Source organism: Melanerpes formicivorus, unplaced genomic scaffold (genome assembly GCF_026170545.1).
Source record: "Melanerpes formicivorus ecotype bairdi unplaced genomic scaffold, bMelFor1.0.p_v2 SCAF_25, whole genome shotgun sequence".
NCBI lineage: Eukaryota > Metazoa > Chordata > Aves > Piciformes > Picidae > Melanerpes > Melanerpes formicivorus.
Genome location: NW_027142377.1, coordinates 3,723,067 through 3,739,045, shown reverse-complemented (window position 1 = coordinate 3,739,045; position 15,979 = coordinate 3,723,067). Strand labels below are relative to the sequence as shown.

The 15,979-nt window shown below is 48.6% G+C and overlaps 1 protein-coding gene across 1 annotated transcript in view; it reads left to right on the top strand.

Annotated features, from left to right (window-relative positions):
* Positions 1–817: 817 nt before the first annotated feature.
* The window catches only part of SLC1A4 (solute carrier family 1 member 4), a 33,598-nt gene continuing 18,436 nt past the window's right edge, over positions 818–15,979 (top strand). The window contains exons 1-3 of the mRNA XM_068153083.1: positions 818–1,377; positions 12,023–12,065; positions 13,258–13,320. Of these exons, the coding sequence (XP_068009184.1) occupies positions 863–1,377; positions 12,023–12,065; positions 13,258–13,320 (621 nt within the window). The 5' untranslated portion in view covers positions 818–862. The remainder of the gene's footprint in view (positions 1,378–12,022; positions 12,066–13,257; positions 13,321–15,979) is intronic.

Sequence of the window (15,979 nt, the reverse complement as noted above, 5' to 3'; positions counted from 1 at the left end):
CTGAAAGCCTCAGGTGGCCTTTATTTGTCCCTAGAGAAGCTGTTTGTGTGATCAGATATGAGTTCAGCCAGGTTGTTCAGGGAAGGATGCTCCAGAGACTGTAGGTACCCTGCCCCTGACTAGCCCGCAGGTCTGCTGGACAGCTTTCACGGTGGGAACAAGGATGATAGGTTTGACACAATGATCTTGAAGGTCTCTTCCAACCTGGTTTCTTCTATTCAGCCAGAACCTGTCCTGGTGCAGAGAATGGCTCCTGCCTCTCTAAGGGAGAGGAGAGGAGCACTGAGGAGGTGTGTGTGAACTACAGGGACACTGAGGACGCAAGGAGGGTGTCTGTGAGCCACAGGGACGACTGATGACACTGAGAATACCGTGGACATCACTGAGAGAACGTGTGTCACCTCGGCGACATGGTGGGAGGGGTGTGTGAGCCATGGGGACACTGGGAGGGAGTGAGCGGGACAGTGAGGAGACCACGGGGGGGACATGTGTCAGCTCTGCGACACATCAGGGGATGCTGCGGGGACACGCATTCACCACGAGGGCACGGCGGGGCCGTGCGCGGCCCGTGGATACGGGAAGGGCCTGTGCGCAGGGCGCGGGCGGCCCGGCAGGGGCGCGAACGGGACGTGCGACCCCCGACGGCGGGCATGGAGCCCAGCCTACAGCAGCACTCAGGGCGCCCGGCGGCGGAGCCGGGGTGGAGCCGGGGCAGGGCTGGGGCAGGGCTGGCCGGGCCGGGCCCTTCCCCCGGGGCGGGGCGGGGGCGGCGGGCAGGGCTCGTCAGTCGTGCGGCGGGCGCTAGCGGCACGCAGGCGGCTTAGTAGCGGGAAGCGTGCGGCCGCTAGTCGCGGCGGGCAGCATGGAGGCGGCGGATGGGGAGAAGGCGGGCGGCGGCCGCAACGGCCACGCCGAGGGCCCGGCGGCGGAGCGGGGCGGCGGCGGGCGGCTGCGGGGCTGCCGGGGCTTCCTGCGGCGCAACGCGCTGGTGCTGCTGACGGTTTCGGGGGTGGTGGCCGGCGTGGCGCTGGGGGCCGCCGTGCGCGGCGCGGCTCTGGGCCCGGCGCAGGTGACCTATCTGGCCTTTCCCGGGGAGCTGCTGCTGCGGATGCTGCGGATGGTGATCCTGCCGCTGGTGGTGTGCAGCCTGGTGTCGGGAGCCGCCAGCCTGGACACCCGCTCGCTCGGCCGTCTCGGCGGCATCGCCATCGCTTATTTCCTTGGCACCACGTTGCTGGCCTCCGGCCTCGCCGTCGCCCTCGGCTTCATCGTTCGGCCCGGCGCCGGAGCTTCTGCTCTCAACGCCCCTGGCTTGGGGCTTCCGGGCGCCGTGCCCACCAGCAAGGAGACCGTGGACTCCTTCCTCGACCTCGTCAGGTGAGGCCACTCCGCTCCCCCACCCCGTTCGCCTCCTCCTTCGTCCCGCCCTCCTTGCCGCCGCCTAAGGATGATGACAGACCCGGCGATGTTGCATGCTGCAGCTGGCGCGCGGGGGCCATCCCCCTTCCAACTTCCCCCCCTTCTCTTACACCTTCTTCATCTTCTCCTCGCCCTCCTCCATCTTCTCCTCATCTTCCTCCTCCTTCTTCGGTCTCTTCTCCCAAGGAACAAGCCATGGGGCAAGAGGAAGCGGCCTTAAGTTGCCCCAGGGGAGGTTTAGGTTGAACACGAGGAAATTTCCGCTTGAGTGTTGTCAAGCCTTGGAACAGACTGCCCAGGGCAGTGGTGGGGCCTTCATTCCTGAAGGGGTTTAGAAGTCGTGTACGTGTGGTGTTCAGGAACATGGTTTAGTAGTGACCTGGCAGTGCTGCGTGAAATGGTTGGACTCGATTTTAAATCTCTCTTCCAACCAAAATCATTTTGTGGTGGTTCTCCTCCTCCTCCTCCTTTTTCTCTTCCTGGCTGCTCCTGAGGCACTGCTTTCTGTCTTGGAACCTGCAGCTGAGTCAGGTGTAGGGCTGCTAGTGCTCTACCTCTCCTCCCTTTATTTGAAATGTTGGCTGGGTGGCTGTGAGGGTGAGTCGAGGCTTGCTGGGAGCTCTGGGTGCCTGGGCCCGTTTTCGGTCCTGCCTGGAGGCAGAGCTGTTCCTGGGTGCTCCACGTGGCCTTGCCTGGCTCTATCCTCTGAACTGCTGCCTGTCTTTACCTGTCTCCTGCAGGCAGGGCAGGGCAGCTCTCCCCATCCCTCACGCACCTTTTGCTTTTATTCCCCCCCACTTCACTCAGTCTCTTCACATGAACACCAGTCTGCCCCTTACAGGGCCAGTCTATAGGTGCAGGCATGGAAATGCAACCCTGTATTTCCATGGAGGATATACCCTAAACACAGTCTGGCATGAGGACACCCTGTGTGTTCACGAACTTCCCATGCCACACCTGCATCTTGCAAAGAGAAGACTTGCATTCTGCAAAACTAACTGGAAGCAAACTTTCCACTTCTAACCAGATCTTAGGCTTTTTGGTTTATTCTTCTTTCTCCTTGTAAGCTTGCAGGCTTCACCTTTTCTTTTTTTGTCTCTCAGCCCATAACTTGTTGAGATCTCTCCAGGCCTAAACAGAAGGGGAGCACATCCACAGGCCTAGCAAAAAACCAGCCAGCTTTTTGAGTATCAGACTTCCAACTGCAGTTGATGAATCTGGGTGCATAACCCCAGATGTGAACATCTGGTATGCTTTGTTATCATGGGTCTGGCCCTGTCATGCTTCCACACCTGAGTTATTTTGGGCAGTCACAGGGAAGTGCATCACAGGTGCCTGGGAAGAGTGGTGGAATAAAGGAAAATGGCAGCTGGGTCTCTCCCACTGACCGTAGTGGAGGGAGTGATAGGAATATCACATTGGGAGTTGAACAGTTTGGGAGATAGTGGAGGTTGTTACCAAGATGAAACTGAGGAGGTAACCTAGGTACCAGCAAAGTGTATGGAAAGTTGTGTTTGCCACTTGTCTTGGTAATTAAAAACCTGGGTGAGGGGGGCAGGGTGGGACACATGACATGTTTGTGCAGTTGTGAGTTCGGTTTTGCACCTGAGAAGCATTTTCACTGTGTCTCAGTAAATGAAGGTGGCAACAAAGATAAGAATAGTTTCTAGGAGGAAAAAAAAATAGCACCAAAACTGCTTTTACAAGTCCACATTAATGTCCTTTTCATTCCCAGGGAGAAATATGTTCCCCTTGAACATAAAAGTAATTGTTCTGTTGACAACCACATACTTTGTATCCTCAGCCCACCTCTTTTGAGGACCAACAATTAAGGACCTCTCTCAAGGAGCAGCAGTTCCTCACAGGACATGTTAAGTTATAACACAGCAGTGGGAGTAGGTGGGCTGTCTGAAGGTGACTGGAGGACCTATCTACAAGGAGAGGCTGAGAGATGTGGAGCTCTTTAGCCTGCAGAAGAGCAGACTGAGTGGGGATCTTCTCAATGCTTGTCAGTATCTGCAGGGTTGAGGTCAAGATGGTGGGGCTGGGCTTTTTTCAGTGGTGCCCAGTGAGTGATAGGACAAGAAGCAGTGGGCACAAACTAGAGTACAGGTTTCACTTAAACGTAAGGAAAAACTTCTTTACTCTGAGGGTTGCAGAACACTGAACCAGGCTGCCCAGAGAGGTTGTGGAGTCTCCTTCTCTTGAGACTTTCAGAACCCATCTGGACACGTTCCTGTCCAACCTGATCTAAGCAAACCCAGTTTAACAGGAGGGTTAGACTAGGTGATCTCCAGAGGTCTCTTCCAGGCTCTACCATGCTGTAATTCTGTGACATGTCCTGTATCAATGAAGAAAGACAGGCTTCTCCAGAGCACCCAGTTCAGGCTCTTCAGCACTCTCTTCACATGGTCTTAGCTGAAGCTGGACCTTGTGAATACCTCCCTCTCTCTTATATCAAGTTGGTGACCACTGAGTGCCACCAGAAGATGTGAGAGAGTGAAGAAAACTGCAGAATTTGGGGGTTTGTTCCTTTCATGTTTGTTTGGAGGAGAAGGCCAAGCAACAGAGGATGAAGAGCTCTTGCCATCTTGGCTGTGAAGTGGTAGTGAGTGGAGGAAGAGGCTAGCTGTGATATATGGTGGGCTTCAGGGCTCAGTGCCCACCTGGGTTGGTGACATTGTGGAGAGCCAGCTTGGCTCTCACTGTAAGGGGGATCTAAGAAGGGAGAAACACATGAGGAGAGTGGTGGTGACAAGGAGTTTCCAGCCAGCAGCTAACACAGCCCACCTGTGGGAAAGCAGCTGAAACATCAGGATCAGGAGTTTTGCAAGAATCTATTGATTTGTTAACACTTTTGATGGACAATTGTCAAGAGAGTGTGTGTTTTGATAAGGTCAGAGTTTTGGTTTAGCTCTGATTTATATTTGCTGATTCAACCAAAATTAAACAGTTCCACAGAAACCTATTGATCCTGTCAGAATTTCCAGCAGTGGGTGATCCTGGCATTTCATTTCAGTGAGGTCAGTGTTTTGCTGTGATTTTTATACAGAAGACTTCAACAAAGTACTTTACAATGTTTTTTGTGGGGTTTTGTTTTTAGTTTGGGGTTGGTTTTTTTTTTTTTTTAGTCTGGAACAGGTTTTCTTTGCCCAGTTTTGGGATGAAAACATGTTTTGAAACTGCAGAATTGGCTTTGGGAAGGGAATTCTGTTCTCAATCCAGCTCTAGCTGTAACAGTCTGGGAAGGGAAGAAGGTAGTAGCATCATCTGTTTTTTATAGGAAGAGTCTGCAGAAGTCTGGGTGTTCACCCTGAGCAGTAAGGTCAGGGTTTCTCAAGCTGCAAAAGCAGTTTAAATTGTATTGTTCCACGTTGCTCCTGTCTGTGCCAGAGGTTACCAAATGCGTGGCCAAAGGGAGTATCCATAGTGCCATTGGCAAGCCTGCACATTGGCTCTGAGCACCTTTGGAGCCAGAGGGCAGGCAGGCATGAGCTTCGGTGTCAGTCCTGGTTTTCTGACTAGGCTGCAGAGCAGATAACCAAGGTGGACCATGGAGTTGGGAGCACTCGTGCAGTGATCCTCACTTGGGCACCATTAGTTTTGGTTGCACTTGTTTCTTAAAGCCATGGTCTTCCCAGTGAGTCACCTAAAAGCAGTGGCCATGAAGGCTTGTCTCTGAAATCCCAAAGTGAAAAGAGAGCAAAACTCAAGTTAGGAGAGGAGGGGGAGGTGCCATCTTTGTGATGATATAAATAGAGTAAGAATTGACTGTGGGAACAGCTGCAGTCACACCAACAGCACGTCCTCAGGCTAGCCAGTGGGTGCCATAGCTGCATGGCTAGCTCTTAAGTCTAGGATAGCCTCAGAAAAGGGAAGTAGTGAATCTCAGAATGGTAGGGGTTGGAAGGGACCTCTGGAGATCATTGAGTCCAAACCCCCATGCCAAGATGGGTTCACCTAAAGAAGGCTACACAGGAACACATCCAGGCAGGTTTTGGATGTCTCCAGAGATGGAGACTCCACCACTGGGCAGCTTGTTCCAGTGCTCTGTCAGCCTTAAATTGAAGATGTTCCTTCTCATGTGAGATGGAACTGCTTATTTTCAGGTTTGTGCTCATTACTCCTTGTCCTGTCACTGGGCACCACTGAAAAAAGCCTGGCCCCATCCTCCTGACACCCACCCAGTATTTATAAGCATTGATGAGATTCCCACTCAGTCTTCTCTTTTCCAGATGGGAAAGACCCAATCCTGGCATTGTTTTTTGAACCTAGATCCTCTTTTGGTGTATAGGGTCTGCTAACTGGTTTTTGTAGGAGGAATTTAACATCTTGTGAACTCTGGGGTGCGTCTCATTGACTCCCACAGATTTATGTATATTGAGGTTCCTCAACAGAAGACAGCTGTATCAGAAGGCAGATGACAAAAATTGATATTGGGTGCAAATTGGGTGTAAATCTTGGGACAAAAGGAAAATTGGAGGTACTGGGGCAATCCAAACTGGACTTTGGCAGCTTGGCACAGATGGCAGTGAAGCTGCTGCTAGTGGACTCCTGCCACTGAAAATGCTTCATTGAAAAAAAGCAGGAGATAACACAGAATGCTTCCTCACAAGAGTATGTTTTCCAGCAGCAAGTTTTTTGGCCTCAGAAGTGGAACTTTTTGTAAGAAGAAATGCGAGAAGAATGTGTAGTATTTTAGGGCTTTGTTCTACTTGCCTGAATTCCTTTTCATGGTTTTGCTGCCAGAGCAAAGTTGTTTGCAGAGCTCTGGCCGAATCGCAGAATATATTCGGTTGGAAGAGACCTTTGAGATCATCCAGCCCAAATAGTGTATTAATAACAATCCCTTACATGTGCAGTGAAGGAGTTCCTGTGCCATTCTTACCCTGCTGGTGGAAGGATATGGGGTGGGGAAGAGATGAATTTGCCTGTAATATCAAAACTAAGAAACATGGGAACTGCAGCCTCTTTTTGCTACAGGTTCCTTTAGTCATCTAGGATTCCCAGCAGTGGATGCTGCTGCTAAACTAAGGTTTCTATCACAGCAAAAATAGTAGTGAGGCCTTCCTGCAAAATTCAGTTAGATAATAGCATCTCTTTGCTTGGTGTGAGCAGCTTTTCACTGGAGGAATGGGAAAAAGCTGCATACATGGGGCTGTGCCTGGGGGGGACAGTATTCAAACAGAAAATACTCAGACACAGAAACTCCTGCCCCTGGTTCTGCTGCTTTCAGGTTCCTATTTTAAGAGGATCTGATGGGGTGCTTTCCTCACACTCAGTGTGGTGTAGATACGTGGAGGTTTCCTGCCTTGGCCCACCTGCTGCTCCAGACTCAGGATCTTTAACAGCTTGTCAGATGGATTTCTCTTGTTTTTTGGAGGAGGCTTGTCTGTGTGACTTGCAGCAGAGAGACACTTTCCTGCCTGATGCTTGGCAAAGTGAGTAAAAATCTTTGTACCACCTACTGGTGAGGCCACAGCTTGAATACTGGATTCAGTTCTGGCTGCCAGAGTATAGGAAAGACATTGAGGTCCTGGAGGATATCCAGAGAAGAGCAATGAGATTGGTGAGGGGTTTGAAGGACATATTGTACAAGAGTGGCTGAGGGAGCTGGGGTTATTTAGCTGGGAGAAGGCTTAGGGGAGATCTTACTGCTCTCTATAGCTCCCTGAAAGGAGGTTGTAGTGAGGCTGGTGTTGGTTTCTTCTCCCAAGTAATCAGTGATAGGATGAGAGGATATGGGCTTAAGTTGTGTCAGGGGAGGTTTACATTGGATATTAGGAAAAAATTTCTTTACTGAGTGGTCAGACATTGGAACAGGCTGCCCAGGGAGGTGCTGGAGTCACCATCCCTGGAGGTGTTGAAGCAGCTAGATGTGGTACTCCAGGATATAATTTAGTGGCCATGGTAGTTGGCTTATGGTTTGACTGTGTGATCTTAAAGGTCTTTTCCAACCTTAATGATTCTGTGATTCTGCTTTGATTTGACACCACAAAGATGGTTGGGTCCATGCATGGGTAATCCATCCCTTTCCAGGGAGCGAGGTCTTAGCAGCAGTGGGACACTTGAGGGTGCATTCAGCACCTGCCAGTGCCGTGGCTGGCTCAGCTTGTTCTTGCCATGTACAGCAAGTTCCATCTCTGTGTTACCTAGGCTGCCTGGTCCCACACCCTTGTGTTGGGCTCCTTATCACCCAGACTCAGGGTTTTCCCAGTGGTGTGCTTTTGAGATAGCCCTCATCTGCTTGAGAGAGGCGACCATGTTCTCTGGCACAGGGCTTGGCAGAGGCAGGGATGCAGCCATAAGAACCAGCAGCAACAGTCATGATATAACTATGGTGGTTTGGAACAGGCTGCCCAGAGAGGTGGTAGAGTCTCCCCTGGAGGCATTCAAAACCATAGTATATCACCATGGTGGTTTAAAACAGGCTGCCCAGAGAGGCTGTGGAGCCTCCATCTCTGGAGGCATTCAAAACCTGCCTGGACGTGTTCCTGCGTGATCTGCTCTATGAGAGCTTACTCTAACAGGGGATTGGACTGGATGGTCTTCAGAGGTCCCTTTCAACCCTTACCATTCTGTCACTCTGTGATTATTTGTTCTTCAAACTCTATGTTCACATCTGGTAAAGGCTTTGCAAAGCAGGAAGACATTTGGTCCCTACAGCAAAACCAGCAGGCAGGCACCCACATTCAATTTGCATACCCAGCTCTTCAGGGTTCCTGTTTGTTGGCTTACCCAAAGAGGAGAGATGTTCATACTTCCTTGTGCAAATCCTCAGCTTGGGCTTGGGGACATGCAGCAGGGACAGAGCTGGGTCTGGATTTCTCTGGTGGGTGAACTTTGCCTCACCATGCATGATGTGCCAAACCTGCAGGCTCATGCACATCAATCCAAGCAGGTCACCAAACAGCTTTTGGCTCTCCTGGAGCATGTAGCATCCTGACTTGTATTTTTTAGGCACCGTTGTGGTGTTCTTGCACAAATCCCTCTTCAGGTAAAAACCTGTGGCCAGACCCACCTGTAATTAAAGCTTAATTTAATTCACATGCTGACTGATGTTGGGTGAGCAGTGAGGGTATTCTGTGCAGAGCTGGTGCCTCTGAGGTGAGCCATTTATTTTCTGGTTGCTTTTTATGACCTGACACTTTTTGTTCTGAAATGTCAGGATTTGAAACAGAGGAACAAAAATAGGATTTTACACATTGTTGTACTTAGATGTACGTAGAAGTTGGATGGAACAAAACAAAACAGCTCCTTCTGAGCTGAGAGCCAAGTTTTTTACTTGGTGGATTGTCTTTGCTGTCTTGAGAGCTGAGTCCTCTAACCAGTGCTCCAGTGATAAAAAGGAGTGACTGCTATATTCCCCCTGTATGCAGCACTGGTGAGGCCACACCTTGAACACAGGGTCCAGCTTTGGGGCTCTTGCTACAAGAAAGCTATTGAGATGCTGTAGTGTGTCCAGAGAAGGGCAATGAAACTGGTGAGGAGCAGCTGAGGGACCTGGGGGCTGTTTAGTCTGGAGAATAGGAGGCTGAGAGGAGGCTTTCCCATTCTCTACAACTTCCTGAAAGGAGGTTGGATCCAGATGGATGTTGGTCTCTTCTCCCTTATAACAAGTGATAGGAGGAGAGGAAACAACCTCAAGTTGCCCCAGGGGAGGTTTAGGTTGAGTATTAGGAAAAAAACCTTCTTGACTGAAGGGGTTCTCCAAGACTGGAACAGGCTCCCCAGGGAGGTGGTTGAATCTCCATCCCTGGAGGCGTTTCAAAGAGGCAGAGATGTGGTGCTGAGGAGCTTGGTTTGGATGGCTGGACTCCATGATCTTGAAGGTCTCTTCCAACTGAAAAGATTCCATGAGTCTGTGCTCCTATTTGAATAACTTTAGTGCACTCAAAGCAAGAACCTGCCCCTTGCCTTGCTGTCCTAGGGCTGCTGGCATCGCCCAACTACATGCTTGGAGTTAAGTTAGTGTTTAATTACCGAGGCCCATGCCTGACATACTGTGTAAATTATGGAGGGCTTGGTTTCTTGGCTGCATTTAAACATTGGAGAACCTTATTATTTAGGCTTTAAGATTGCTTCTTTTGGCTTTACTTCATCAAGATGGTTGATTTTCAGTCTTTATTCATCTCTTCTTCTTCAAAATCCAGTCTTTCAAAAATCATCCTGCTATTACAACTTGAAAAGAAATATCCTTATTTTCCCACCAGCATGTTTTCTCTTTTTTTATTGAAACTCTACTGATCTGGCCCCTTTGTATATGGGATGTTTTACTCCTGATAAAGTAGGTTTGCTTTTTTTCTTTACATGAGGGTTTTTATCCACCAGAGATTTCCAGCTGTGCAGGAACTGGAGAACAGTAGCTGTTCCATTGATCTTATTTGCCCAGTTCTTAAGCATCTTTGCAGAGTTAGAGCTTACTGTTCCCCTTTCAGACAGCTCTTTTGTTGGATTTTGAGGAGGAAAAAGTTGTGGCTTGGAAGAGTAAGGTAATGGTTAGACTTGATGATCTTAAAGGTCTTTTGCAACTGAAACAATTCTATGGTTCTGTGACTAAAAATCAGTGGAACATAGGCTCCAGAAGCCAAATTAGTCTTACAGTGACTTGGCTTTTGCAACAGACAAAGAGGCTGAGGTAGTTCACACAGCACCACTTGTTTGATAAGGTCCATGAACTTTATTTACACTGCTGTCAAGGCTGTGGGAAAACTCTCACTGTGCGGCAGGATAACGGAGCTGTGCTCTGCAAAAGACCAAAGTCCTTTACTGTGCTACATTGTAATCTCCCTCTTGCTTTCAAAGGTTTGACTTTGCTGCTCTGTGTTCTGCTTTCTATGCCATTCATGGAATGATCCCAGCTGAAAAAGCCTGGTTTAAAGTCGTGCTGGCCAGGGTAACTATGGCAAAGACTGGGGGGTGGGGGGGGTGTTGCAGGGCAGTGTGGAGTTGGCTGCAGCTTCCTGGGAGTGGTGCAAGGAGCAAACGGTGGGGAGCAGCTACCCACATGGTTTTTGTCACAGCTGACTGTCTCTGAGTAGGGTATTTTCTTTCTTTACCATAGGAGCTGCCATGCCTCCTTGATGCATTTGGCTGGCAGTGCGTTCAGTTTGTACCCCTAGCCTTCCTGCCTTCACCAGCTAGGGCCCTGTCATGACCCCAGAGATTGCCTTGTATTCCTGTTTTGCTTTCTGACAGTGCAAAAAATAAGCTGCCAATTGGTATGGGAAGCACATTGCTGCTTGCCTGTCATAAGGGGAGAAAGGAAGTGTAGCATTACAAATAGCTATAAAATACATCTCTTTCCTTAATGCTCCAGTTCACCCTCACTTTTCCTATCCTTCTTGTTCCATAGATTCACATATATGCTTTGCATGCTGTCCTGTCTGCACAAACTTGATGCTGGATTTACATCTCTATGTGAAGACACTACCAAAGTCAGATGCTGCAGCTTTCCCCATGGGATGCCCCTACTTCCATCTGTGCTGTTTAACCACTTGTGGACAGCTCTGGCCCTTGACATTGTTCTGCTTTGCCTTGGTATTGAGGGAAGCTGGCCTTGTTGTGTTGAAGGGTTAAGCTCTTCTCTTAAGTGGATTTGCTGATGGGATTGCCCTTCATGTTGATGCTGTGAGCAAAGCATAGACACATGAGTAATGTAAAAATTCTGCCTGACCCTGAAGGCCAAAATCTGTTGCTGCAGCTGGTGTGGCTAAACCAGCTTCTGTAGCCACTGGCTGATGGGTGTGGATAACTGGCATCGTGTCTGATTGCCTCTGGTGTCCCAAATGGTTAGATGTGGTAGACAAGCAGGGACAAGTGAGCATTCAGCCTTCTGCAGACATAACAAGATGTCTGTTGTGTGGTGCCAGGCTGTCTTCTGTAGCATGTACCTCACAGGTGGCTACATGCATGCCTTTGCAAAAGCAATTCCAGTGCTGAGAGTCACAGAATTATTGAGGCTGGAAAAGACCTCTGGGGTCATCAAGTCCAGCCTATGACCTAAGACCATGCCATCAAATAAACCATGCCACCAAGTGCCACATCCAATGTTTTCTTAAAGACTTCCAGTGATGGTGACTCCACCACCTCCCTGGGCAGTCCATCCCAGTGCCCAATCAGCCTTTCTGTGAGGAAGTGCTTCCTAATATCCAAGCTAAACCTCCCATGGCACAGCTTCATACCATGCCCTTGTGACCTGTCACTAGTTGCCTGGGAGAAGAGCTCAACCTCCACCTGACTACAACTTGCTTTTAGGTAGTTGTAGAGAGTGATAAGGTCCCCTCTAAGTCTTCTCCAGGCTGAACACCCCCAGCTGCCTCAGCCTTTCCTCATACAACTTTCCCTCTGACCTCCTCACCAGTCCCATTGCTCTCCTCTGGCCCCTCTCCAGCACCTCTATCCTTCCTGAATTGAGGGCCCCAGAACTGCACACAGTGCTCAAGGTGAGGCCTCACCAGTGCTGAGTACAGGGGCAGAATTCCATCCCTAGTCCTGCTGGCCATGCTGTTCCTGATACAGGCCAAGATGTCATTGGCATCTTGCTGCAGTCCTTGTAGAAGCTGTGTAGTAAATCTTTCACTTTCTTGTCTGTATTTTACAGGAACCTGTTTCCTTCAAACCTTGTGGCTGCAGCTTTCCGAACGGTAAGATATGTGTGAGCTCTTCTCTGTGCTAGTCTGCTTGTCCCTATCAGGAGCTAGCTGGGAGACCCTGGGGTACATAGCTTGAAGCTGGCATAAGAACAGGTGAGGCTAAAGACTTTTACAATAGACTGTTTTGGTTGGACCTCACCTTTAAGATACCAAGTCCAACCTTGAACCTAAAAACCCCGTGGTCATTAGCCTGTGTCCCCCAGTGTCATGTCCACATGTTTCTTGAACACTTTCAGGAATGGTGACTTCACCCTTCCATGTTGTAAGCACTGCTTGATGGTTTTATTCAGTGTTTCCCATTGTGTTCCTTGCTGGATTAATTGCTCAGCCTGGCTTCTGTTGCAACAGAGGACTCAAAGTGTGGTAGGGTAACTGGTACCAGAATATACTGTGGTTTCAACTGATGGAAAGGAGCTGTGGGGCTCCAAGAAGATTTAGATTTAGTGATTATTGCTAATTTTAGATACTGTTAAGACAGTGATAAACCCCTCTCTATGGCTCCCTGAAAGGAGGTTGGAGTGAGGTGGGTGTTGGTCTCTTCTCCTTAGTAACAACTGATAGGAGGAGAGGTAATGGCATCAGGATGCACCAGTGGAGGTTTAGGTTGGGAGATTAAAAGAACCTTCTTGACTGAGAGAGTTCTCAACCACTGGAATAGTCTCCAACCAAAATGATTCTGAGACTATTGCCACGGGGCATAGTGATTCTTTATGTCACAGGAGCAGGATAATCGTTTTTGCCTTCACGGTCTTCTGTGGGTTTGCTTTTGTATCAAAACCAAGGTCAAACTCTTCCAATCAAAAGCCATTTTCAGTGTGTATATAATATAGTACAAGTCAATATGCCATTAACAAAAATAGAGACAGTCCAAATATACTATAAATTGTCAGGGTTCTGTATGTTCAGATGAGATGGAGAAGTTCTCCTTTTCCTCCGCACCGCTGTTGTCAAAGGTAATTGGCACATACACAAACTTCCCTTTTGTCTATTTTTGTATCTATAAAAACCAAGCCCAGAGAAGTGCCCTGCTTTTGTGAGGTGTCTAGCTTGTTTATCCAAGCAAGCTGTTGCCCTAGATTTTAGATATTTCCCTGGCAATTTTAATGCCAGCCTCAACTTGTGTTGATGATTTGATCAGCAAACATTGTGACTTTGTCTCTTCTGTTTGTTTTCCCACCTGCAGTACGCAACAGAATATAAGATACTGCTCAGAAACACTACCTCTGGAAATGTCACATTGGAAAAGGTAAGGCCACTTCTTCAGTTTTTACACAGACCTTTGTCAACTGTCATATTTGACTACTTGGTATCTTTAATCCTTTCCAGAAGTAAGTGGAAAGAAGCAAGTCATTTTCTTTGCCTGCAGCTGAGGCACGTGCTAGCCATGTGAGTTACCTACAGCCACACAAGAAAGCTATGATGGACAGGAGACCTTTGAGACCTTTTTTTTAAGGCCACACTTCCTTAGACTTGATCTCACTTGATACTAATTTTGATTAATCACTCTGATTAATGTTTCCAAATAACTTTCTGTAGACATGGGATTAAATAGCAATCAGGTTGGCTGAGTATTTCCCTGAAACCTTACTCTTCATTAGCAGTTTGGAGAGAAGGAGCTTTTCTCCACTGCTTTTCTCCACTGCTTTTCTCCACTGCTTTTCTCCACTGCTTTTCTCCACTGCTTTTCTCCACTGCTTTTCTCCACTGCTTTTCTCCACTGCTTTTCTCCACTGCTTTTCTCCACTGCTTTTCTCCACTGCTTTTCTCCACTGCTTTTCTCCACTGCTTTTCTCCACTGCTTTTCTCCACTGCTTTTCTCCACTGCTTTTCTCCACTGCTTTTCTCCACTGCTTTTCTCCACTGCTTTTCTCCACTGCTTTTCTCCACTGCTTTTCTCCACTGCTTTTCTCCACTGCTTTTCTCCACTGCTTTTCTCCACTGCTTTTCTCCACTGCTTTTCTCCACTGCTTTTCTCCACTGCTTTTCTCCACTGCTTTTCTCCACTGCTTTTCTCCACTGCTTTTCTCCACTGCTTTTCTCCACTGCTTTTCTCCACTGCTTTTCTCCACTGCTTTTCTCCACTGCTTTTCTCCACTGCTTTTCTCCACTGCTTTTCTCCACTGCTTTTCTCCACTGCTTTTCTCCACTGCTTTTCTCCACTGCTTTTCTCCACTGCTTTTCTCCACTGCTTTTCTCCACTGCTTTTCTCCACTGCTTTTCTCCACTGCTTTTCTTTCTTTCTTTAAAAAGCAAAGAGGTTATTTGGGATTCTTTTTTTGCCTTCTTGCCATCTTGCAAGCAGTAAGAAGTGATCTGAAGGAGTGAAAATTAGAGACAGAACATTACAAATAAGCTTCTATTGCAATGATGTCGGAAAGAAAATTAGTTTGGAATTGTAGCTAAGGTTCTGTTTGTAGTTTGGAGGACTTCTACAAGTGCTCTGTGTATCCTGTTGAGTGGCATTTCTGCAGAGGCTGTCAAACATTTGTGTAATTGGACAGAACCAGCAGGCTGCAGGTCCAGCAATAAATACAAGTGTCTTACAGGCAGTGCACTATGTAACAGAGCCAGCATGTGATGTGTCTCCTCACTCCAGGTGAAGCCCCTTGTGCTTTTGTGGGGTTATGAAGGGACAGGTCTGAGATTGGAAATTAATACTTAGAAGTATCTAAACGACAAGTGCCCAGAGGGGTTGTGTAGCATGCTTCTCTAGAGACTTTAAGACCCATCTGGATGTGTTCCTGTGTGACCTGCCCTGTACGATGCTGCTTTGGCAGGGATGTTGGTCCTTTCCAACCCCTACTGTTCTACGAGTCTGTGATGGAGCTAGTCTCTTCTTGGTGTCCAGTGGCAGGACAAGGGGCAATGGACCCAAATTGGAACACAGGAGGTTCCATGGAAACATAAGGAAAACATTCTTGCCTTTAAGGGTGGCAGAGCACTGGGACAGGCTGCCCAGAGAGGTTGTGGGGTCCCTATCTCTGGTGGCATTCCAAAGCCGCCTGGGTGTGTTCCTGTATGATTTACTCTGGGTGATCCTGTTCTAGGAGGATGGTTGGACTAGGTGGTCTTCACAGGTCCCTTCCAGCCCTACCATGCTGTCAGTCTGTGAAATGACTTTTCTGTTTCTCAAACTTGTTCTGACTATCTGAGATCAGTATTGGATGTTGGGTTTTTAATGATTTAAATGCCTGCAGGGCAAGAGACTTTTAATGTTTGTTTGTTGTGGAAGGGCTCAGGTGGGGCTTGCTCACCAGTTTGCAAAACTATTGAGGAAAAAGCAGTTTGTGCTCACCCAGAGGGACTCTGAAGCATGTCCCTGAGCACAGGAAGTGCTGGCCTCATTGCTTTCTCCTCGCCACACATGATGCATGAGCAGATGATGCAGAACAGTGTTTCTGAACTCTGCTTTGGGCTGAACTTTCACTAGCCCTGCAGGCAGGGTGACAGGTGACTTTGGCACAAGAACTAAGCAGGGGAGAAGTCAGCCCTTGCCTTAGAAGCCTGCTGCCGCAGGGTGAGTGGTTTCACTGGGGAAGAGGGCAGCCCCATCTGCCTGGGCTCTGCCTGTGCCTGAAAAATTGCATTAGCGCACCTCTGCAATCACCCCACCTGCCGTGGCTGCATGGTGATGGCTGCATCCCAACAAAGCACTTTGTCTCCTCACACCAGTGTGTCCTCAGGCAGTACATGCCCATGCAGCCTCATGCTGGGAAAAGCCAGCTTCAGTCTGAAAGGCTGTAGCAATGTGCACTGGACACGTGTGTTTGCTTGCAGATTACAGTTACTCTTCATTTAACCAAGGGTAAATGAAAAGTGAATGAGACTCTTGTTGATCTTCAATGTCAAGTTTGATCAGGGCTTCTTGGTAACCATCAGGGCCAACCCTATCCCCTAGACATAGG